We start from the raw sequence: 16,248 nt of genomic DNA on the forward strand, positions 1-16,248 counted from the left end.
GGCTTTGCATCCTAGTGGGACCCCTGGGAGGCTGCCCCTGAGCCTTATATGCTTCCCCTAACAAGGCTCCTTGTCCTTCTCCATACTTGACGACCTAAGCAGGCGATGGGTGGAGAGAGTCTGCACTGTCCAGATGCCACATCTGGGGGAGGAGGCATGCCAGAAGATTCCAGCAGTTCAGGCAGGGGCTACTGGAGAGGTGTCCCATGAATGGGATGAGGCTGTGGCTGCAAACTGCAAGCCGGGTTGTATGCTTGTGAGCGGGAGCGTGTGTGTGTGTGTGTGTGTGTGTGTGTGTGTGTGTGTGTGTGCGCGCGCGCAAGCGTGCCCTGTGAGACTAAGTACACATGCAATTGTGTTGCTGTATGTAGCAGGGGATGTGGGGTAGTGGTCTGTGCCATCAGGATGTATGTATATATGCTTGTGGTCCAGCTGCCTTGGGTGGGTGGGGCACAAAAAAGCCACCAAGGCCTCTCCGGGGACCAGGACTCCACCCCCTGCCCACCAAACAGCCAGAGGTGGCACCTGGGTTTGTCCCTGACACCCAAACATCTGTCCTACCACATGGAGAAGGCAAACTGTCCTGCCAATAGCTGCAGTGTACCATACAGCTCCCTGAGGCCCCTGGAGGAAGAACCCAGCTCCAGATGTGCAAACACACCCGCCAAGAACTTAAGCTTTCCTAATCTGTCTCGGCCCAGGTCCCAGAAGTCAGGGTCACTTCCTGCCTGGAAGTAGGAGAGGGGACCGGCTCTCCCACATGCAGCCACGTCAAATCTGCCTGTCCCTCGAGTCCCCGGACAACTTTGGGATCTCCAGCCTATGCCACAAGGGCACCCTTGATGCAGAGATGATGCGACTCTCAGGCCAGGAGAAAGCACAAACTGCCAAGACCCACCCACTGCTTTCTAAGCAGGACCTGGGCCCTGGGCTCCCTGAGGCATGTCCTTTATGGGCACGGCATTAAAATGCCACACTTGATTACAACTGCCCTCTGCTGGCAATCTATTTATAACCACGGCTGCCTAGATGGGAGCTGGTCTGTCTACAAAGGGGCCTGACCACTCCCAGAAACCCTGGGGAGTGTGAGAGGGCACATCTGGAGCCATCCAGGGCCCTCCATATTGGTGTGAACCCTTTCTCCACAACAAACCTCCACTACTGACCCTGGCGCCCAAGGGTACCGAAAGTAAAGCTACTTGAGGGTGGCTTGCAGAACATTTACAATTGATGTAGGTCTGGTCCTAGGGACCCACCTTCCTATGGCCACAGCTTGCCCGCCCGGGGAGGCTAAAGAACAGTCCTGTCCCACACAACCCTGGGTGGCCTAGAAGACTGTGCCATTGTGTCACCTGAAGAGGGGCCAGGAGGTCAGCTCCACCCCTTTCTGACTGGAGAGGTCTTAAGGGCTCCCACAAAGAACAGGACATTTTCCTCTGCATAGGAGCAAGGAGGGGCATATGGTGGTGACAAGTCTGTGTCCCACTAGAAATGTTAACTGAAGGTAGGCTCCAGGAGGGGAGGAGGAGAGCCAGGAATAAGACTTCAAATCCTGGTTCTACCAATTCACTTGGTTGCTCAGAGCCTCAGAGGGGACAAGGCTGAGTCAGTTGGGGAGGGCCAGTCAACTCTGCTGCCCCGAGGACCTTGCAGTATTCCGGCAGTGCCAAAGGCACAGGGATAGTAGGTTGGAACCTTTGGCTGACCCAGCCCTGCCTTCTGCTACTTTTGATTCCTGACCCAGCAATCTGATTCCTAGAAACCGCTAGGTCTCAGGTGCACGAATCCTGTCCCTTGTCCGCAAGGATGCTAACTAACCCTCTGACGTGGCTTCCTCTCTGACACCCCATATTCCCTGTCCTCCATCTGCGTCCAATCTCCCCTTTCTCTGGCCCGAGAACCCCGCCCCTCAACTCCAGGCGGTTTAGAGGCGGCGGCCTGAGTGACCCAGACCCAAGGGGCCCCGGCGTGGGCGGGTCCTGTCGCACGCTCCAAGGGGCATCACTGCGGCTGCTGGGTCTACGTGGCTGCTGGGAGTGGGGGGCCAGTGCGACGCGGCCGGAAGGCGGGGCGCGGCCAGGGGGCGGCGCGGAGGCCCCGGCAGAGGCATGCGCCCTGGTCCGCCCCCCGCCCCCGGCCGCCCGAACGCAGCCAGCTGAGCGGCGGGAGCCGAGCGCGGCCGCGGCGGAGGCGGCACCCAGGGAGGGAGGGCGGCGGGGCCAAGCGCAGCGCAGCGCTCTGGGCATCGGCAGCCTCCACCGCCAGGATGCCCCGGCCCGAGGGCCGCTCCGCCGCCAGCCACCCCCGCGGTCCCTGGCGGCGGGCGCTCAGTGCCGGGGCGCGGGAACCGCAGCCGGAGCCAGAGGCGGGAGCAGCGAGCCGGAGCCACGGGCGCCTCAATGCCGGGTGAGCGCCGTCGCCCTGGCCCAGGGGCACCGAAGGGGAAATCCGGGAGGGAGGACTGGACGAGGAGGCGTTGAGAGCACCTGGTGGGATACCGGGTTCGTCGGATTGGCCGTGGGCAGCGTTTAGGGCCAGAACGCCTCACCACTAAAAACTTAGGGACCTTGGGGTAACTTCTCCGTGCCAGCCTCTCCCTAGGCTTTCTGCTCCCGGGCCTGACAGTGTAGTCCTGGGCGGCTCGCAGGAGTCAGAAGTGGCTACTTTGTAGGTCCCAAGCCACCGACCCCCCCTACTCCGTGCCCAGTGCAAACTGGGGGTGTGAGTTGAGACACAGTCCCACCCCCAAGCTGGATCCCCAGGCTGTTGTTTGGACGCGCCCTCGGAGCTGGCACTGGAAGACCTACAAAGACCAGGCCAGCAGGGGTGTGCCTTTTAGGGGCGGGTAAAGGAACGAACCGAGCCCTGGGAGACCTATAAGTGGTGTAAAGGGGTGTGCACTGAGCCCTGCACTACCGTCCAGCTGGGCTTTTGGAGACCCTTTGACACACCAGAGGCCAGCTAGGAGGTGAAATCACGAAGCGTAGGCTCCTGGGAGACCGGTGGGCGCAGCCCGAGCCCGGGGAATCCTTTCAAGTTCTGGGTTCTCTTTGTTGCGCAATACAGCCCTAGGGCTGCACGGCCTCATTGGCCCAGGGCCCTGACGTCAGGACTCAGCCCTACCCACAGACCCGGCGGAGGGAGGAGGATTCAAGGCCTGGGTGGGTCTGAAGATTGCTTTACCTGCTTGGTGACCTTCCGTGGGGAGGGAGTTGTGGGATTCCTGGCATGGAAGCATCCTCCTGGAAATGTTGGAGGTGCTTGGAATTCGAATCCGAAGGAGCTTGCTGACTAGCACAGCCGGTGGGACCCAGTGGGGTCTGGCCCCAGTGACTGCTGTTTCACGATCTGTGGGTGTCAACAGATCTGTGGGTGTCCCCACAGCCTCTCCACTCCAGAACATTCCTCCCCTCCCAGAATACAGCCTCCAGGATTGCTGGGCCCCAGCATGGCCTGCCCTGGCCAGCACTTTCCTCTTAACTGCCCTCAGCTTGGAAGCGACCTTGTTGCCAAAGTAGGATCTATCCTGCAGGGACAAGCCACTCAGACAGACCTGGCTTCTAGGGACAGTAAAGTACCTTGTCGGGAACATTTTAGAAGGGCTTGAGAGATCAAGGCTTTGGTGTTTGATGAGTGAAGTTTGAATCTTGGCTCGGGTACATAAAGATGTTGGCAGGTGATTTCAACTCTCTGTGCCTCTCTCTAATGGAGATGGTATCGGTAGCATCCAGTACAAGACAGTGGTGAGAAGGGCACCTCCCTCCCTTACCCATCAGCACCCCTCAGTCCTATACACCATGGAAACCTGGGAGAAGGTTCCTATACCTCGTGCAATCCGTTAGCCTAGGGAAGTGGTCTGCTCCCGGTGCATCTGGCTCCACTCTAAGCACATTGCCTGGCAGAGAGCATCAACGCTTTTCAAGAAAGGCTCTGTCATGCCTGATTTCTGGATTGGAAAACCAAGGTGCAGGGGTGGAGCTGGGGCTGGGTTCCGGCTTCCTGAGTCAAGTCCACAATATTCTTTCCCCATCACCTTAATAACCTCCAGTCTGCAGCTGAGAAGGCTGGCCAGGCCCAGGCGCTGTTGGTGACGGGTACCCTCTGATAGGGCCACACTGCCTCCCAGACTAGTTTCTGCAAGCAGCGCCTTAATAAATAAATGTTGGGGCAGACATTACCATGCCTACAGCAGACTTCCACCCGAGGATATTAAGACACTGTGCGCACAGAAGACCCTTCTCCCGCTCAAGGTCTGGGCAGGCCTGGAACAGGCACACAAAAGTAAGAAAAAAGTAAGCAGACCAAAGGGAGGCACATAGATGCCTGGAAGTTTAGGGCCAGCCTGGTCTACATAGTGAGCTACGTAGTACAACCAAGGCTACATAGGGTGGTGACTTTGCCTCAAAACATTTTCGATTTTTATAGAGAAGGAATTGTAGATAAGACTATCCGAGAATGTCTCTGTTGGCCGGCTCAGCTTGGTTTTCCCAGTATGAGAGAGAGCTGGGAATGTTGGCTGAGGCTGCTGCAGTTCCCCATCTGCCCCAGCTGGGGGCGCTGTGGGGGCGGGGGGGGGCTGGCTCTGACCTGTGGTAGGTCCTGAGTGGAGCAGCTAATAGGACTACAGGTGGCCTTCACTTAGCATGGGGCTCGGGAGTGCTGACAGACTGGAAGAGGGAATGGTAGGAGGGAATTGCCTCTCAGCCTGCTGGTAGAGTATGGTGTCTCCTCTCACCTTAAACCTCCTGCTCAGCATCCAGTGACCTTCATCCCATCTGAAGGCACCTGGCAGTTCCTCTGCAGCCAAGGCCTGGGCTCTGGGGTGTCTACAGGCCAACACTAGTCCATAGGACCGGCTGGGTGAGAGCCAGGCAGGCCCAAGTGCTGGCTGCTAACTCACAGCACCTACTGTGTGTGGGACCTAGCTCCCAACATGCTGCTGTCCCCGCACAGCACACACTATGTGATACCTGGGCCCTAGGCTTTAAAGATTGTGGTGTCTATCCACTTAGCTTTCCACAGAAGCAGCAAAGCTCTTCTGCAGGTCAAGGCCTTGCCGCTGCCCACAGCCAGTGCTGCAGCTCCGGTCAGTCGTAGTCTCTCTGTGAGAGACTCCCAGGGTGGGTGGTGAGTGGTGGCCAGCTCCTCTCTACCTCACAGGTCACTTGGAGGATCAGAGAAGGCAAAGGACAGTATGGGGGTGGGGCTGCTGGGATAAATGAAAGTCTAAGTGCCTGGAATGTCTTGGGGGAAGGGATTTTGGAACACAGGATGGTGAGAGAGCTGTGAGGAGAGGAGAGGACATACATGGGGCGAACCTGACCATCTGAGACACCCAAATCCCCAACACTCCAGAGACCAAGAGGATCAGGAGTTCAAGACCAGCCTTGGGCTGTCTCAAGTGACCAAGGCATGCTTGCAAACCCAACACTTAGAATTCAGGAGGGTCGCTGCAAGTTCAAATCCAGCCTATGTCTATGTAGCAAGTTCCATGGTAGCCAGGGTTGCAGAGTGAGACCCTGTCCCTTAAAGATCTAGAGTGAGGATGGAGAGATGGGTTGGTGATGTGAAACACTTTCTGCTCTCGCAGAGGACCCGGGTTCAGTTCCCAGTCCCCGCATGCTGACTCGCAGCCGACTGGAACTCCAGTTCCAGGAGACCTAAAATCCTCTCCTGTTCTAGAAACAGATGCGGTATACTGGCAGAACACTCATACATATAGTATAAAAGTAAATAAATCCAAAGACATTCAGTTTTGGCCCAGCCTAGCCTGGGACTGTAAGCGAACAGATGGCTTGTAAGAAAAGTTCAAATTCTGGGCTGGTGAGATGGCTCAGTGGGTAAGAGCACCCGACTGCTCTTCCGAAGGTCCAGAGTTCAAATCCCAGCAACCACATGGTGGCTCACAACCATCTGTAATGAGATCTGGCGCCCTCTTCTGGAGTGTCTGAAGACAGCTACAGTGTGCTTACATATAATAAATAAATCAAAAAAAAAAAAAAAAAAAAAAAAAAAAAAAAAAAAAAAAAAAAAAAAAGAAAGTTCAGATTCTAGGCTGGAGAGATGGCTCAGCGGTTAAGAGCACCAACTACTTACTCTTCCAGAGTTCCTGAGTTTAATTCCCAGCAACCACATGGTGGCTCACATCACATGGTGGGATCTGCTGCCCTCTTCTGGTGTGTCTGAAGACACCTGCAGTGTACATGTCCATAAATAAATAAATAAACCTTAAAAAGAAAAAGAGAAGAGGCTTTAAAAAAAAAAGATTTATTTTACGTATATGAGTACACTGTAGCTGTATAGATGGTTGTGAGCCTTCATGTGGTTGTTGGGAATTGAATGTAGGACCTCTGCTCGCTCCGGTCGGCCCGCTTGCTCCAGTCAACTCTGTTCACTCAGTCCCTGCTTGCTCCGGCCCAAAGATTTATTTATTATTATACATAAGTGCACTGTAGCTGACTTCAGACACACCAGAAGAGGGCGTCAGATCTCATTACGGATGGTTGTGAACCACCATGTGGTTGCTGGGATTTGAATTCAGGACCTTTCAAAAGAGCAGTCAGTGCTCTTAACTGCTGAGCCATCTCGCCAGCCCAAGATGGAGGCTTTATGTGACCTTTTTAAAAAAAAAAAATCAGCACACACACATAAAATAAATCTTAAGGAGAATTCAAGAAAGGAATCGCGGGGCTGGTGAGATGGCTCAGTGGGTAAGAGCACCCGACTGCTCTTCCAAAGGTCCAGAGTTCAAATCCCAGCAACCACATGGTGGCTCACAACCATCTTGTAACGAGATCTGACTTCCTCTTCTGGAGTGTCTGAAGACAGCTACAGTGTACTTACATATAATAAATAAATAAATCTTTTTTTAAAAAAAAGGAATCACGTATTCCAAGCCTTGATCAGGAATGAGTACAAATGAGGGAATGTGCACTTAGTTGGCACCCCTGTGTACTACCCCTTAGGCCTCCAACCCAGTGAGCAATGAGATTCTGGAGACAACATCCTGTTGTAAGCCAGGGCCACACAGGTGGGGACTCTTCCCTTCTCCCATCCGGTGCCACTGTCGGAGTCCTCACCGAGTGCTCCTCGCCCCCTCCACAGCTGCTCGTGGTCCCTGGAGTCACCGGGCCCCCACATGTGAGGGCCGCAGCGTTACAGAGAGGCCTGGTTCTGAGGAGGATGCCCCGGCCGCTCACTAGCTCCAGTCTGCACCATGAGTGATGAGCGGAGGCTGCCCGGCAGTGCGGTAGGCTGGCTGGCATGCGGAGGTCTGTCGCTGCTAGCCAACGCCTGGGGCATCCTCAGTGTGGGCGCCAAGCAGAAGAAGTGGAAGCCACTGGAGTTCTTGCTTTGCACGCTGGCAGCCACCCACATGCTCAATGTGGCGGTACCCATCGCCACGTATGCTGTGGTGCAGCTGCGGAGGCAACGTCCTGACTACGAGTGGAACGAGGGCCTCTGTAAGGTCTTCGTGTCGACGTTCTACACCCTCACGCTGGCCACCTGCTTCTCTGTCACCTCCATCTCCTACCACCGCATGTGGATGGTCCGATGGCCAGTCAATTACCGGTGAGCGCAGGACAGCCTGATGTTCTGAAGGAGGGGCTGTGCTTGAGGCAAAGGCATGCCTGGTGTACCTGCCGATAGGATGGGTGATGGGGTTGAGGGCTGGCATAGTCTGGGGCTACTGGGGGGTGTGCATGTTGAGGTAGTTATGGTTGAATGTTAGTGTAGCTTGGTACACTAGTGCCTCGTGAGAGGGACAGGGACATGAATAGCTTTTGAGTGAGGTACGAGGCCCTGCCATGATGGCTGGGTGTAGGCTACGGTGTCAGTGGGGAGGGATGGTCTGGGCCCTCTGTGGTCCCATAGAAGCCTGTGAGTAACACCAGGATTCTCTACCCTGCCCTGCTCCCTGCCAGGCTGAGCAACGCCAAGAAGCAGGCGGTGCACACAGTTATGGGCATCTGGATGGTGTCCTTCATCCTGTCGGCCCTTCCTGCCGTTGGCTGGCACGACACGAGCGAGCGTTTCTACACCCACGGCTGCCGCTTCATTGTGGCCGAGATTGGCCTGGGCTTCGGTGTCTGCTTCTTGCTGCTGGTGGGAGGCAGCGTGGCCATGGGCGTGGTCTGCACAGCCATTGCCCTCTTCCAGACGCTGGCCACGCAGGTGGGGCACCGGGCTGACCGCCGCACCTTCACCGTGCCCACCATCGTGGTGGAAGACGCACAGGGCAAGCGTCGCTCCTCCATTGACGGCTCGGAGCCTGCCAGAACTTCGCTACAGATCACGGGCCTCGTGGCCACCATTGTGGTCATCTATGACTGCCTCATGGGTTTCCCTGTGCTGGTGGGTGAGATTTGATGGGTAGGGAGCCTCTCAGGGATGTGGCTTCTAGGACAGCCTGGGGACTGGGCATCAGGTGGCTGAAATGACAAACCTGACTTCTGAGCTGTCAGTTAGCACTCCCATTTTATGGATTTGGCAGACAGGGTTCAGAGAGGTTCAAAGTCAGGGTAGAAGGGTGAGATTTGAACCCTCGACAGCTAGGACCTTTTTGTCACACTGTAGGGGGTCTTTCCCTGGATGCAGTAGATAGGTAGGGAGCACTGAGTTGGCATAGGGCAGGCCCCTAACCTTCTGTGATACTGCGCTTTACCCTAAGGACCGGAGATGGTCAAATTAAAGACTCACTGGAAGAAGGCCTTGCTAGCCACAGTCCAGGGAGACTGCCTGGACTCTCCTGACCAGCCAGGACTAGGCTGAAGTCTACACTCAGTAGACAGCTCCTGCCCCAGGAGTTCTGGAGAGATGAGAGCCCAGGCCAGGGCCAGCCTGCTCACAGCCAGGGGGGTTACATCCCTGAGGTGACTGCAGGCCAGTCCTGAGAGGTGCTAGCTCAGTGGCAGCTTCAGAGTCACACTGCTCCCAGCAGGCCCCGCCCCATCCCACTATGACAGTGGGGCTGGATACCCCTAGTCCTTGTGCCAATGAAAACACTGGCTATTCTTGCAGAGGACCTGGGTTTGGTCCCCAGTATCCACATGGTGGCTCACAACCATCTGTAGGCATGCACACAGTGCACATACATACGTGCACACATACATACATGCACACACATGGGCAAAACACAAATGCTTAGAAACTATACAAAATCTGTCAGAAAAGAATTCTTACCTTCTTCCGTGTGGGGTGGTTTGAGCCCATTTCACAGATGAGGAAACAGAGCCCCAGAAAAACTCAGGCGCTTTCCAAGGATCACACAGACTGCAGAACAGACATGATCTGCCCATTTTTTTTTTTTGGTGTCATTAAACACTTTGCAAACAGATGGTGGGGACCCTGGTAAGAGCCCTAAAGGCCATCTGGTTAGACCCTTTGACTATTGGGTCGCCTCTAGGGTCTGAGCTTCTGGGTAGGATCAGAACTGTGGCCCAGGAAGACACAGGAGTAGACAGAAAAGCACAGGCTTGAGACCTGTTCCTCCTAGCATGTTCCTTTAGAAGCAGGTGGCAGGAACCCATGTCACATCGGCCCATGGGCACCCATGAGGCCGCAGCACTGAGGAGCAGTTTACACAGCTGACCTGTACGCAGGGTAGACACAAGCCTCTGCCTTCAGCCACTCAGCCAGCCCCTTCCTGTGGCCCGGAGCTTTCCACAGCCACCTTCTAGACCTTCTTTTCCTCTGGGCAGTGGGTTATGTGCTCTGCCACATAGATGGGGCAACCGTAGCTGGGAGGGATGTTGTGGGAGTCCGGGTACTAACCCTGTGGGAGTCGGCCTAACCCTGTGCCCACAGGTGGTGAGCTTCAGTAGCCTGCGGGCAGATGCTTCAGCACCCTGGATGGCGCTCTGCGTCCTGTGGTGCTCCGTGACCCAGGCCCTGCTTCTGCCTCTGTTCCTCTGGACTTGCGATCGTTACCGGGCGGATCTCAAGGCAGTCTGGGAGAAGTGTGTGGCCCTTATGGCCAACGACGAAGATTCTGACAATGGTAAGGATGGCCTCAGGGTGCCCCCCACCCCGAGGAGGACTGCGCCTGGGTGAGATCACTGGGGGTGGGGTCAGCTGAACAATAGCGATTTGGTATGCCCTCACCTCATGGCACTTAGGTGACCCTGTTCTCCACCGCTAGACATTCCTGTGGCAACACAAGTCGGCACCAGGAACGGTCAGCCTTTGTGGGTATTTAGTCCCATGCAGTTCCCACTCTAAATCTCAGACGAGCAAATTAGCTTAATATGGAAGCCTCCGGATTCAAAGCTAAAGTGTGCCATAGCTGGAATTTGAACTTGGAACCCTTTCCTGCCCTTTTCCAAAAACTAGTCCATTCCTTGTGAGAATTCCCTAAAGCCTTCCCCGATGCCTTCCACAACCCTATGCTTCTTTCTGTCCTATCCTGCAGAGACCAGTCTAGAGGGCAGCATCTCCCCCGACATGGTATTGGAGCGCTCCCTTGACTATAGCTATGGAGGTGACTTCGTGGCTCTGGACAGGATGGCTAAGTATGAACTCTCTGCCCTGGAAGGAGGCTTACCACAGCTCTACCCTCTGCGGCCACTGCAGGAGGATCGGATGCAGTATCTGCAGGTAGGTTGAGGCAGAGCAGAGGAACCTCATATGTCTGTGGTGCCTCCCCTCTCCCCTCTTCCCCTTTTCTCCTCACCCCCCCTCTCCTCTCTTTCCCTCTCTTCTCTCTCTCACAACCTATGCGGGTGGGTCATGTTCCCCGTGCTGTGGAAAAGGGGTCCATTGGTGTCTTGTGCTGTAAACCTTTCCATGAGCCTTTGCTCCAACCGACCCAAGCTTCAGTCAACACCCAGCTTCAGAGAGGTTGTCACCTGCCCCAAATCTCACTTCTCCAAAGCAGAGGGCCCTTGTCCCTGACCCACACACTGCTCTGCAGGGCGCGGGGAGGCCTCGGTGCGGGTTTCCAGGAGGGCAGCCCTGTTTCAGCCCGGCCGGGTGCTCGCAGGTCCCGCCCACCCGGCGGTTCTCCCACGATGATGCTGACGTGTGGGCAGCCGTCCCGCTGCCCACCTTCCTGCCACGTTGGAGCTCGGGCGAGGACTTGGCAGCCCTGGCACACTTAATGCTGCCCGCGGGCTCCGACCGGCGGCGCGGGAGCTTGCTGGCCTTCGCCGAGGATGCGCCCCCGTTCCGCCCGCGCCGTCGCTCTGCCGAGAGCCTGTTGTCCCTGCAGCCCTCGTCCCTAGACGGCGGCCCGCGTCGCGCGCACGACTCGCCTCCCGGCAGCCCGCGTCGCCGCCCCGGGCCTGGCGCCCGCTCCGCCTCGGTCTCGCTACTGCCGGACGCCTTCGCGCTGACCGCCTTCGAGCGCGAGCCGCAGGCTCTGCGTCGCATGCCCGCCCCGGCACGGCCCTTCCCCGCTGCCCCCGACAGCGCGGAGCCTGCTGAGGTGCCCACGCCCCCTGGTGGCCGTGCGCAACGCAGCCAGGGACGCCGGGCCGCGCGCACGCACGTGGGGCCCCTGCAGAGCAGCCTGAGCGCATCTTGGGGCGAGCCAGGCGGTTTGCACGCGGCGGGCTGCGGCAGCATTAGCAGCTTTCTGAGCTCGCCCTCCGAGTCCTCCGGCTACGTCACGCTGCACTCGGACTCGCTGGGCTCTGCGTCCTAGGGCTCCCAGAGACGCCAAGCAGAGCGTGGCGCCATGAAGAGGCACAGCGCCAAAGATGCTGCCACAGGTGTTGGGCGACAATAAGCGTCACCTAAGCTAGGGGTGAATGGATGGTGGACTCTGCGCTTCTCTTACAGTTCTTTCCTTCTGGTGTCGCCTGGAGGGACGACTGGCCACCCTGGATGGCTGCCCAGGACATGGACTTGCTCCTGGGCACGGCATCTCCCAGGAAGGGGCAGGCTGTGCCTGTGTAGCGAGTGGCATCTGCACTTTTTTTTACAGCTCTGAGGCTAGACCAGGGCGTAGGGAACCCTGAGACCCGACCACCATGAGAAAGGACGTTCTTAGAGAAGCTTAAGCCGGAAGTCACGACTGCATCCAACTTCCTGCACTGCCGCTGCTGCCTCACCTCAAGGTGTAGCATGTAGAACGACCCCAAGCACAAGGGTCTTTAGAGCCCAAACAAGTTCTATTGAGCAGGCGTCCCATGTGGCCTGCCTCAGTTTCCCTATCTCTAAGAGTGGATGACCATGATACATCTCTCAGGGCTGTTTGAAGAACTCCCCCGGTCTGTGTGCCCTCGCACTTGAATGGACCAGGTGTGAGAGGTAGTGAGGGCCCTTTGTTAGGGTCAGCCTTCATGAAGCATGTGGGCCCCAATTGAGGCCCCTCAGTCTTAATGACCTTTGCCCTCTTGGAGACTCGCCCCACTTTAGCTAAAGCACAACACCATGGGTATATAACAGCCACCTCGACCCCTGTTAGTGTCCCCATGCTCAAAATTCCACCATATTGCCTGTCTCCCACTATGTCGGCCGCTTCCGTGGTCCTGCTGTGAAGGCTGCGGGTGCCTAGCACAGAGAACCAAAGCTCTTGGAAGTGGACTTTCGTGTCTCGGTGCCCATCTCCAGTTTTGCCTCCCACAGGCAAAGTCCTTGGAAAGGGTGTCCTGTACCCCACTTCCCCTGCAAGAAGGGCTTTGTTCTCTCCTGGGTCTGGGCTGTGTCTCTCCTGTGCCAGGGACATGGGTATTCCCAGGAGAGTCTAGGAGCTGGGAGCAGAGGGGTAGAGCTGTCACCAGACAGCGGACCCTCTGTGTTGGGACCTGGAGATAGTCTTAAGGCCAGCACAGAGCCAGCCTGTGTCTCCTTGCTCTTGAGACAGGGTGGCCAGGCCTGTCTCCTCTCCTTCTGCAGACAGATTTCCAACCATAGCTGGGGATGAGGGTGAAGGGCTGGCCTACCCTAGGCCTCGGAGGTCTCTGTTATCCCTGGTTAAGTGAAAGATCAGCCACCACAGAAGAGTAGAGCAGGGGACTGTGGTCCATGATTGGATTTGGGAGAAGCTGCCTCTGGCCATTTGCTGCTGTGCCTTCAGGGACTGACATGTCATACAGGGGCAGAGGCCACCAGCTAGCCACTGTCTCTCTCACAGGTCTCAAATGACCAATTTACCACTTGGGTTTCACTCTGTATTTTGTATTCAATGGCAATACTTGTAATAGGGACATAGTCCCCCTCAGTCACTCCTGATTTTTACAAAACTTTAAGGGCAAACCCTAAACTGAGGGCCGTAGGCACCTAGGGCTCTTTCCCACACTAAGTCCAGCCTCCCTGTTTGCTGACAGCTCTAAGGACCTTGGCCCTGGTGGGAGAGCTATCTCTATACCACCACCCAGCCCAGAGGCAGGGATTCGTTTGTTTGTTTGTTTGTTTGTTTTGGGGGGAGGAATTAAAAAAAAACCAAAACAGCGTTTCTTTTCTGTACAGGACCCAATAAAAAAATTCCTCATGGTTTGCACACAGCCTTCTGAGGCTGGTTTCATGGAAACCGGTTTTCGTAGGGCCAAACACCTGCTCCCCAAGTCTCTCTACATCTAGAGCCTGAAGCCTAGGCCAGTACGTTCCCTTGGACTTGCCATGTCTCCAAGCAGATGGTGCAGTCCCACCTGGCCATCGAGACAGACCTGAGTCCACAACTGTAGGAAGCAGGGTGTGGGCCCCAAAGCCCATGGTCCTCTGTCACAGGTGGCACCTGTGAAAAGGGCTAGGATTTGACCCCCTCTGTGAACTTGATTCAGGAATAGGACTGGGTGTGTGCCCTCTGAGATCTTTGGCCTTCCCACACATACTGATGCCCCCTGAAATTCACCAGCGCTGGCGGCGGCTCTGTCTGGTCCTCGCTGAGAGGCCGCCACCTGGCGGTAGCAGAGAAAAAAATCTTGGCGTTTTTCCCACCCGGGTAGCTGACCAGAGGCCACTTTGAGAGGGCCATAGCTGGAACTTCTGCACTCACCCTTGATCCAAAGAGCCTGCGTGTGGGATGGCGTGGGTTAAGGTGGGATAGCCAAGTTGTAAAGAATCCTGAGAAGACCGGCAAGTTTACCCACAGGGCAAGAGTCGCCCCAAACTTGAAATTACCCCGTAGTCAGTTGATATTTGTGGTGCACTCAGGTCTCTGTATTCACACCCAATCTTTATTCATAATTGTATATTGGTAATAAGAGATTCTGGGATTTTGCACTGGACCCCAGACTGGTCCACAACAGGAGCCCTCTCCCCAACACAATAGACGCGCATGGTAACTAACAGGCTCTTAGTTCGAGTCTAGCGAGTCTAGGGCTCAGAAGGCACTAAAGTGGTCTTTGCAGAACACAAAATGCTCAGGTCTCAGCAGTGCTCAGCAGGGATGGGTGGGACCCAGGACTTTAGATTGTGGCTAGGCGGGTCGTCGGGCACGCAAGTACCTTAGGGGCGGATCCAATGTTCCACGCCAGCACGCCGCAGCCCTAAGTATTTGCGTAGTTGAGGGCCTGAGAGAGCGCGCCAGCAGTGTGGAATCTGTGTCGAGGGGGTGATGGGTTGCGATGGTAGTGAGAAGGTCTTGGGTGGTGATAGGATGGGAGCCCCTTGCTGAGGGGGCGGGGTCCGGCGCGCTTTGTGCCGGTGGGAACGGAGCGCCCGAGGCCCATTGAATGGGCCAGGGCGGGGCAGCGATTCTCCTCGCTGCGAGGGGTCCGCTCTGTGCCGCTAGCAACCGCGACCTTCTCACCGTGACGCAGCCGTGGAGAGGGGGCAAGGGGCGGGTTGCCAGCCCCGGGTCCCTGGGAAAGGGGTACAGCTCACCCGTCCCCTCCCATCTTCTCTAGAAGCGGGAGGTGGAGAGCTGGTCTGGATGGAGTGGGTGGGGCTGGAGTGGATGAGTTCACCTAGCAGTGCAGACCCAAATTGCCAATGGTTCCGTGGATTTCCTGCAGCCCCCCTCCCAGGCCACCGATTGATAGAGTTCCTGCAGTCACCATGGGTCCCCCAAAATAGTTTCCCCAGACTAGATGGCGGGGTGATGGGGACGTAGGGAGAGAGCTTGAGTCTAAATCCTTGCCTAGGTTTCACCACGGTCGCCACACGCGAAACCCGGGTCTCGGACTCTCGGCCTGGCAGTTTGATGCAGGTTGTGGTGCCAGAACATCGGTGGAAGACTCAAGGAGACTTCCAGGGAGAGGGAGCGGGGACTGCGAGCCACCTGCAGCGCGACTAGGGGCCCAGATGGCCGGGAGGCAAGGGTTGAGAACAGAGGTCGCCTGTGGGTTGGCGCTGTCCGTGGTGCTGCCTGCCCTGCGCTGGAGCAGCAAGGGGCAGCTCAGGCCGCTGTCGCCCTCTCCGGGCCGAAGCCTCTGGCTCACGCCACGCAAGCCGCCTTGGAAGCCGGACGGGTAGTCCACCCCACTGGGTACTGGCCAGTGTCCTGGAGGAAGGAAGGGAGGCGAGAAGGGAGTGGAAGGGAAGAGGTGTGGAGGAAAGAAAAGGGAGAGAAGCATAAAGACAAGAAATAAGATGCTCTCCTCAGTGGGGCAGACCCACTCACACTGCGCTGCAAACCCATGGCCAGACAGGCCTTAGCTTCCCTTCCGCACTTCCGCCTCAGCTAGGTGATGGACCCTCCTAACCTAGCTGTCCACCACAGCTCTCCTCTCTACCCATCCCCCACCCCACCCCAGGCTATCACTTTGTAGTGCAGGCAGACTGATTGCCAGCTCTCCCCTCCTGCCTCAGCAATCTCCCCCCCCCCCCCGTGGCCAGCTGTCACATGCCCCTCCCAGTGTCACACTGTGGATCGTCACTACCTTGCAGTGAGTTCTGGAGGCTTCTCATGTACTTAACACTCAGCTCCAGGATATCGGCCTTCTCCAGCTTTCGTTTCCGTATCTGCGGAGCCGTAGAAAGATGCTCTTACTGGGCATCTCGGGAGGGAATGGACTGAAGACTCCCCTCCTCTCCTGCCTTACCTGATGTGAGTAGTGTCTCTCCAGAAGAGACCTCAGCTGCTCCAGTGACACGTTGATGCGTGCACGGCGCTTCTTCTCCATCAGAGGCTTGGAGATCTGTGTGCCAGACAGTCGTTTTTAGAGGGAAGGCCACAGCTTTCCAGTCCTCCACTCCCTCCAACCCAGGGGTTCCCACTTCCAGGGGCTCTCACCCCCATACCCTTCAGGACCCCAGACCTTTCGGAAGCTGCTGGCTGGGCCACTGAGGCTGCCCCTCGATGTGGGCTCGGTGCCCATGCTGTGATGTTCACACAGGCAGTGGGCTGCATTGCCTTTATAG

General features: G+C 56.7%; 2 protein-coding genes across 3 annotated transcripts; one reads left to right on the forward strand and one right to left on the reverse strand.

The window, feature by feature from the left end:
• The first annotated feature begins 2,213 nt into the window (after positions 1 to 2,213).
• On the forward strand, positions 2,214 to 13,446 carry Gpr153 (G protein-coupled receptor 153). Of its 2 annotated transcripts, none has more exons than XM_021160179.2 (6): positions 2,214 to 2,406; positions 7,105 to 7,572; positions 7,926 to 8,355; positions 9,808 to 10,000; positions 10,412 to 10,596; positions 10,913 to 13,446. In XM_021160179.2, the coding sequence occupies exons 2-6, from the start codon at positions 7,217 to 7,219 to the stop codon at positions 11,642 to 11,644; spliced, it is 1,896 nt and encodes a 631-aa protein (XP_021015838.1). In that variant the 5' UTR covers positions 2,214 to 2,406; positions 7,105 to 7,216; the 3' UTR covers positions 11,645 to 13,446. The 2 variants fall into 2 exon arrangements, with proteins under 2 accessions (XP_021015838.1, XP_021015841.1); XM_021160182.2 differs by having other exon boundaries at positions 10,982 to 13,446.
• Positions 13,447 to 14,730: 1,284 nt separating this feature from the next.
• On the reverse strand, positions 14,731 to 16,025 carry Hes3 (hes family bHLH transcription factor 3). The gene is made up of 3 exons (XM_029475716.1): positions 15,930 to 16,025; positions 15,768 to 15,849; positions 14,731 to 15,388 (listed from the first exon to the last, which is right to left on the reverse strand). Exons 1-3 carry the CDS (start codon positions 16,008 to 16,010, stop codon positions 15,033 to 15,035), a joined length of 519 nt encoding a protein of 172 aa, XP_029331576.1. The 5' UTR covers positions 16,011 to 16,025; the 3' UTR covers positions 14,731 to 15,032.
• Positions 16,026 to 16,248: the final 223 nt, after the last annotated feature.

The sequence above is a fragment of the Mus caroli genome, chromosome 4 (assembly GCF_900094665.2).
Source record: "Mus caroli chromosome 4, CAROLI_EIJ_v1.1, whole genome shotgun sequence".
In the NCBI taxonomy this organism is placed as follows: Eukaryota; Metazoa; Chordata; class Mammalia; order Rodentia; family Muridae; genus Mus; species Mus caroli.

What these genes read in the sequence shown, in the direction of transcription:
- Gpr153 (XM_021160179.2), top strand. Translation starts at nt 7,217, where the DNA reads ATGAGTGATGAGCGGAGGCTGCCCGGCAGTGCGGTAGGCTGGCTGGCA. An exon ending in CGATGGCCAGTCAATTACCG is followed by an intron (nt 7,573 to 7,925) that starts GTGAGCGCAGGA and finishes GCTCCCTGCCAG; the next exon opens with GCTGAGCAACGCCAAGAAGC. An exon ending in CGACGAAGATTCTGACAATG is followed by an intron (nt 10,001 to 10,411) that starts GTAAGGATGGCC and finishes CCTATCCTGCAG; the next exon opens with AGACCAGTCTAGAGGGCAGC.
- Hes3 (XM_029475716.1), bottom strand. Translation starts at nt 16,010, where the DNA reads ATGGAGAAGAAGCGCCGTGCACGCATCAACGTGTCACTGGAGCAGCTG. An exon ending in AGAGACACTACTCACATCAG is followed by an intron (nt 15,850 to 15,929) that starts GTAAGGCAGGAG and finishes ACGGCTCCGCAG; the next exon opens with ATACGGAAACGAAAGCTGGA. An exon ending in CCTCCAGAACTCACTGCAAG is followed by an intron (nt 15,389 to 15,767) that starts GTAGTGACGATC and finishes TCCTTCCTCCAG; the next exon opens with GACACTGGCCAGTACCCAGT.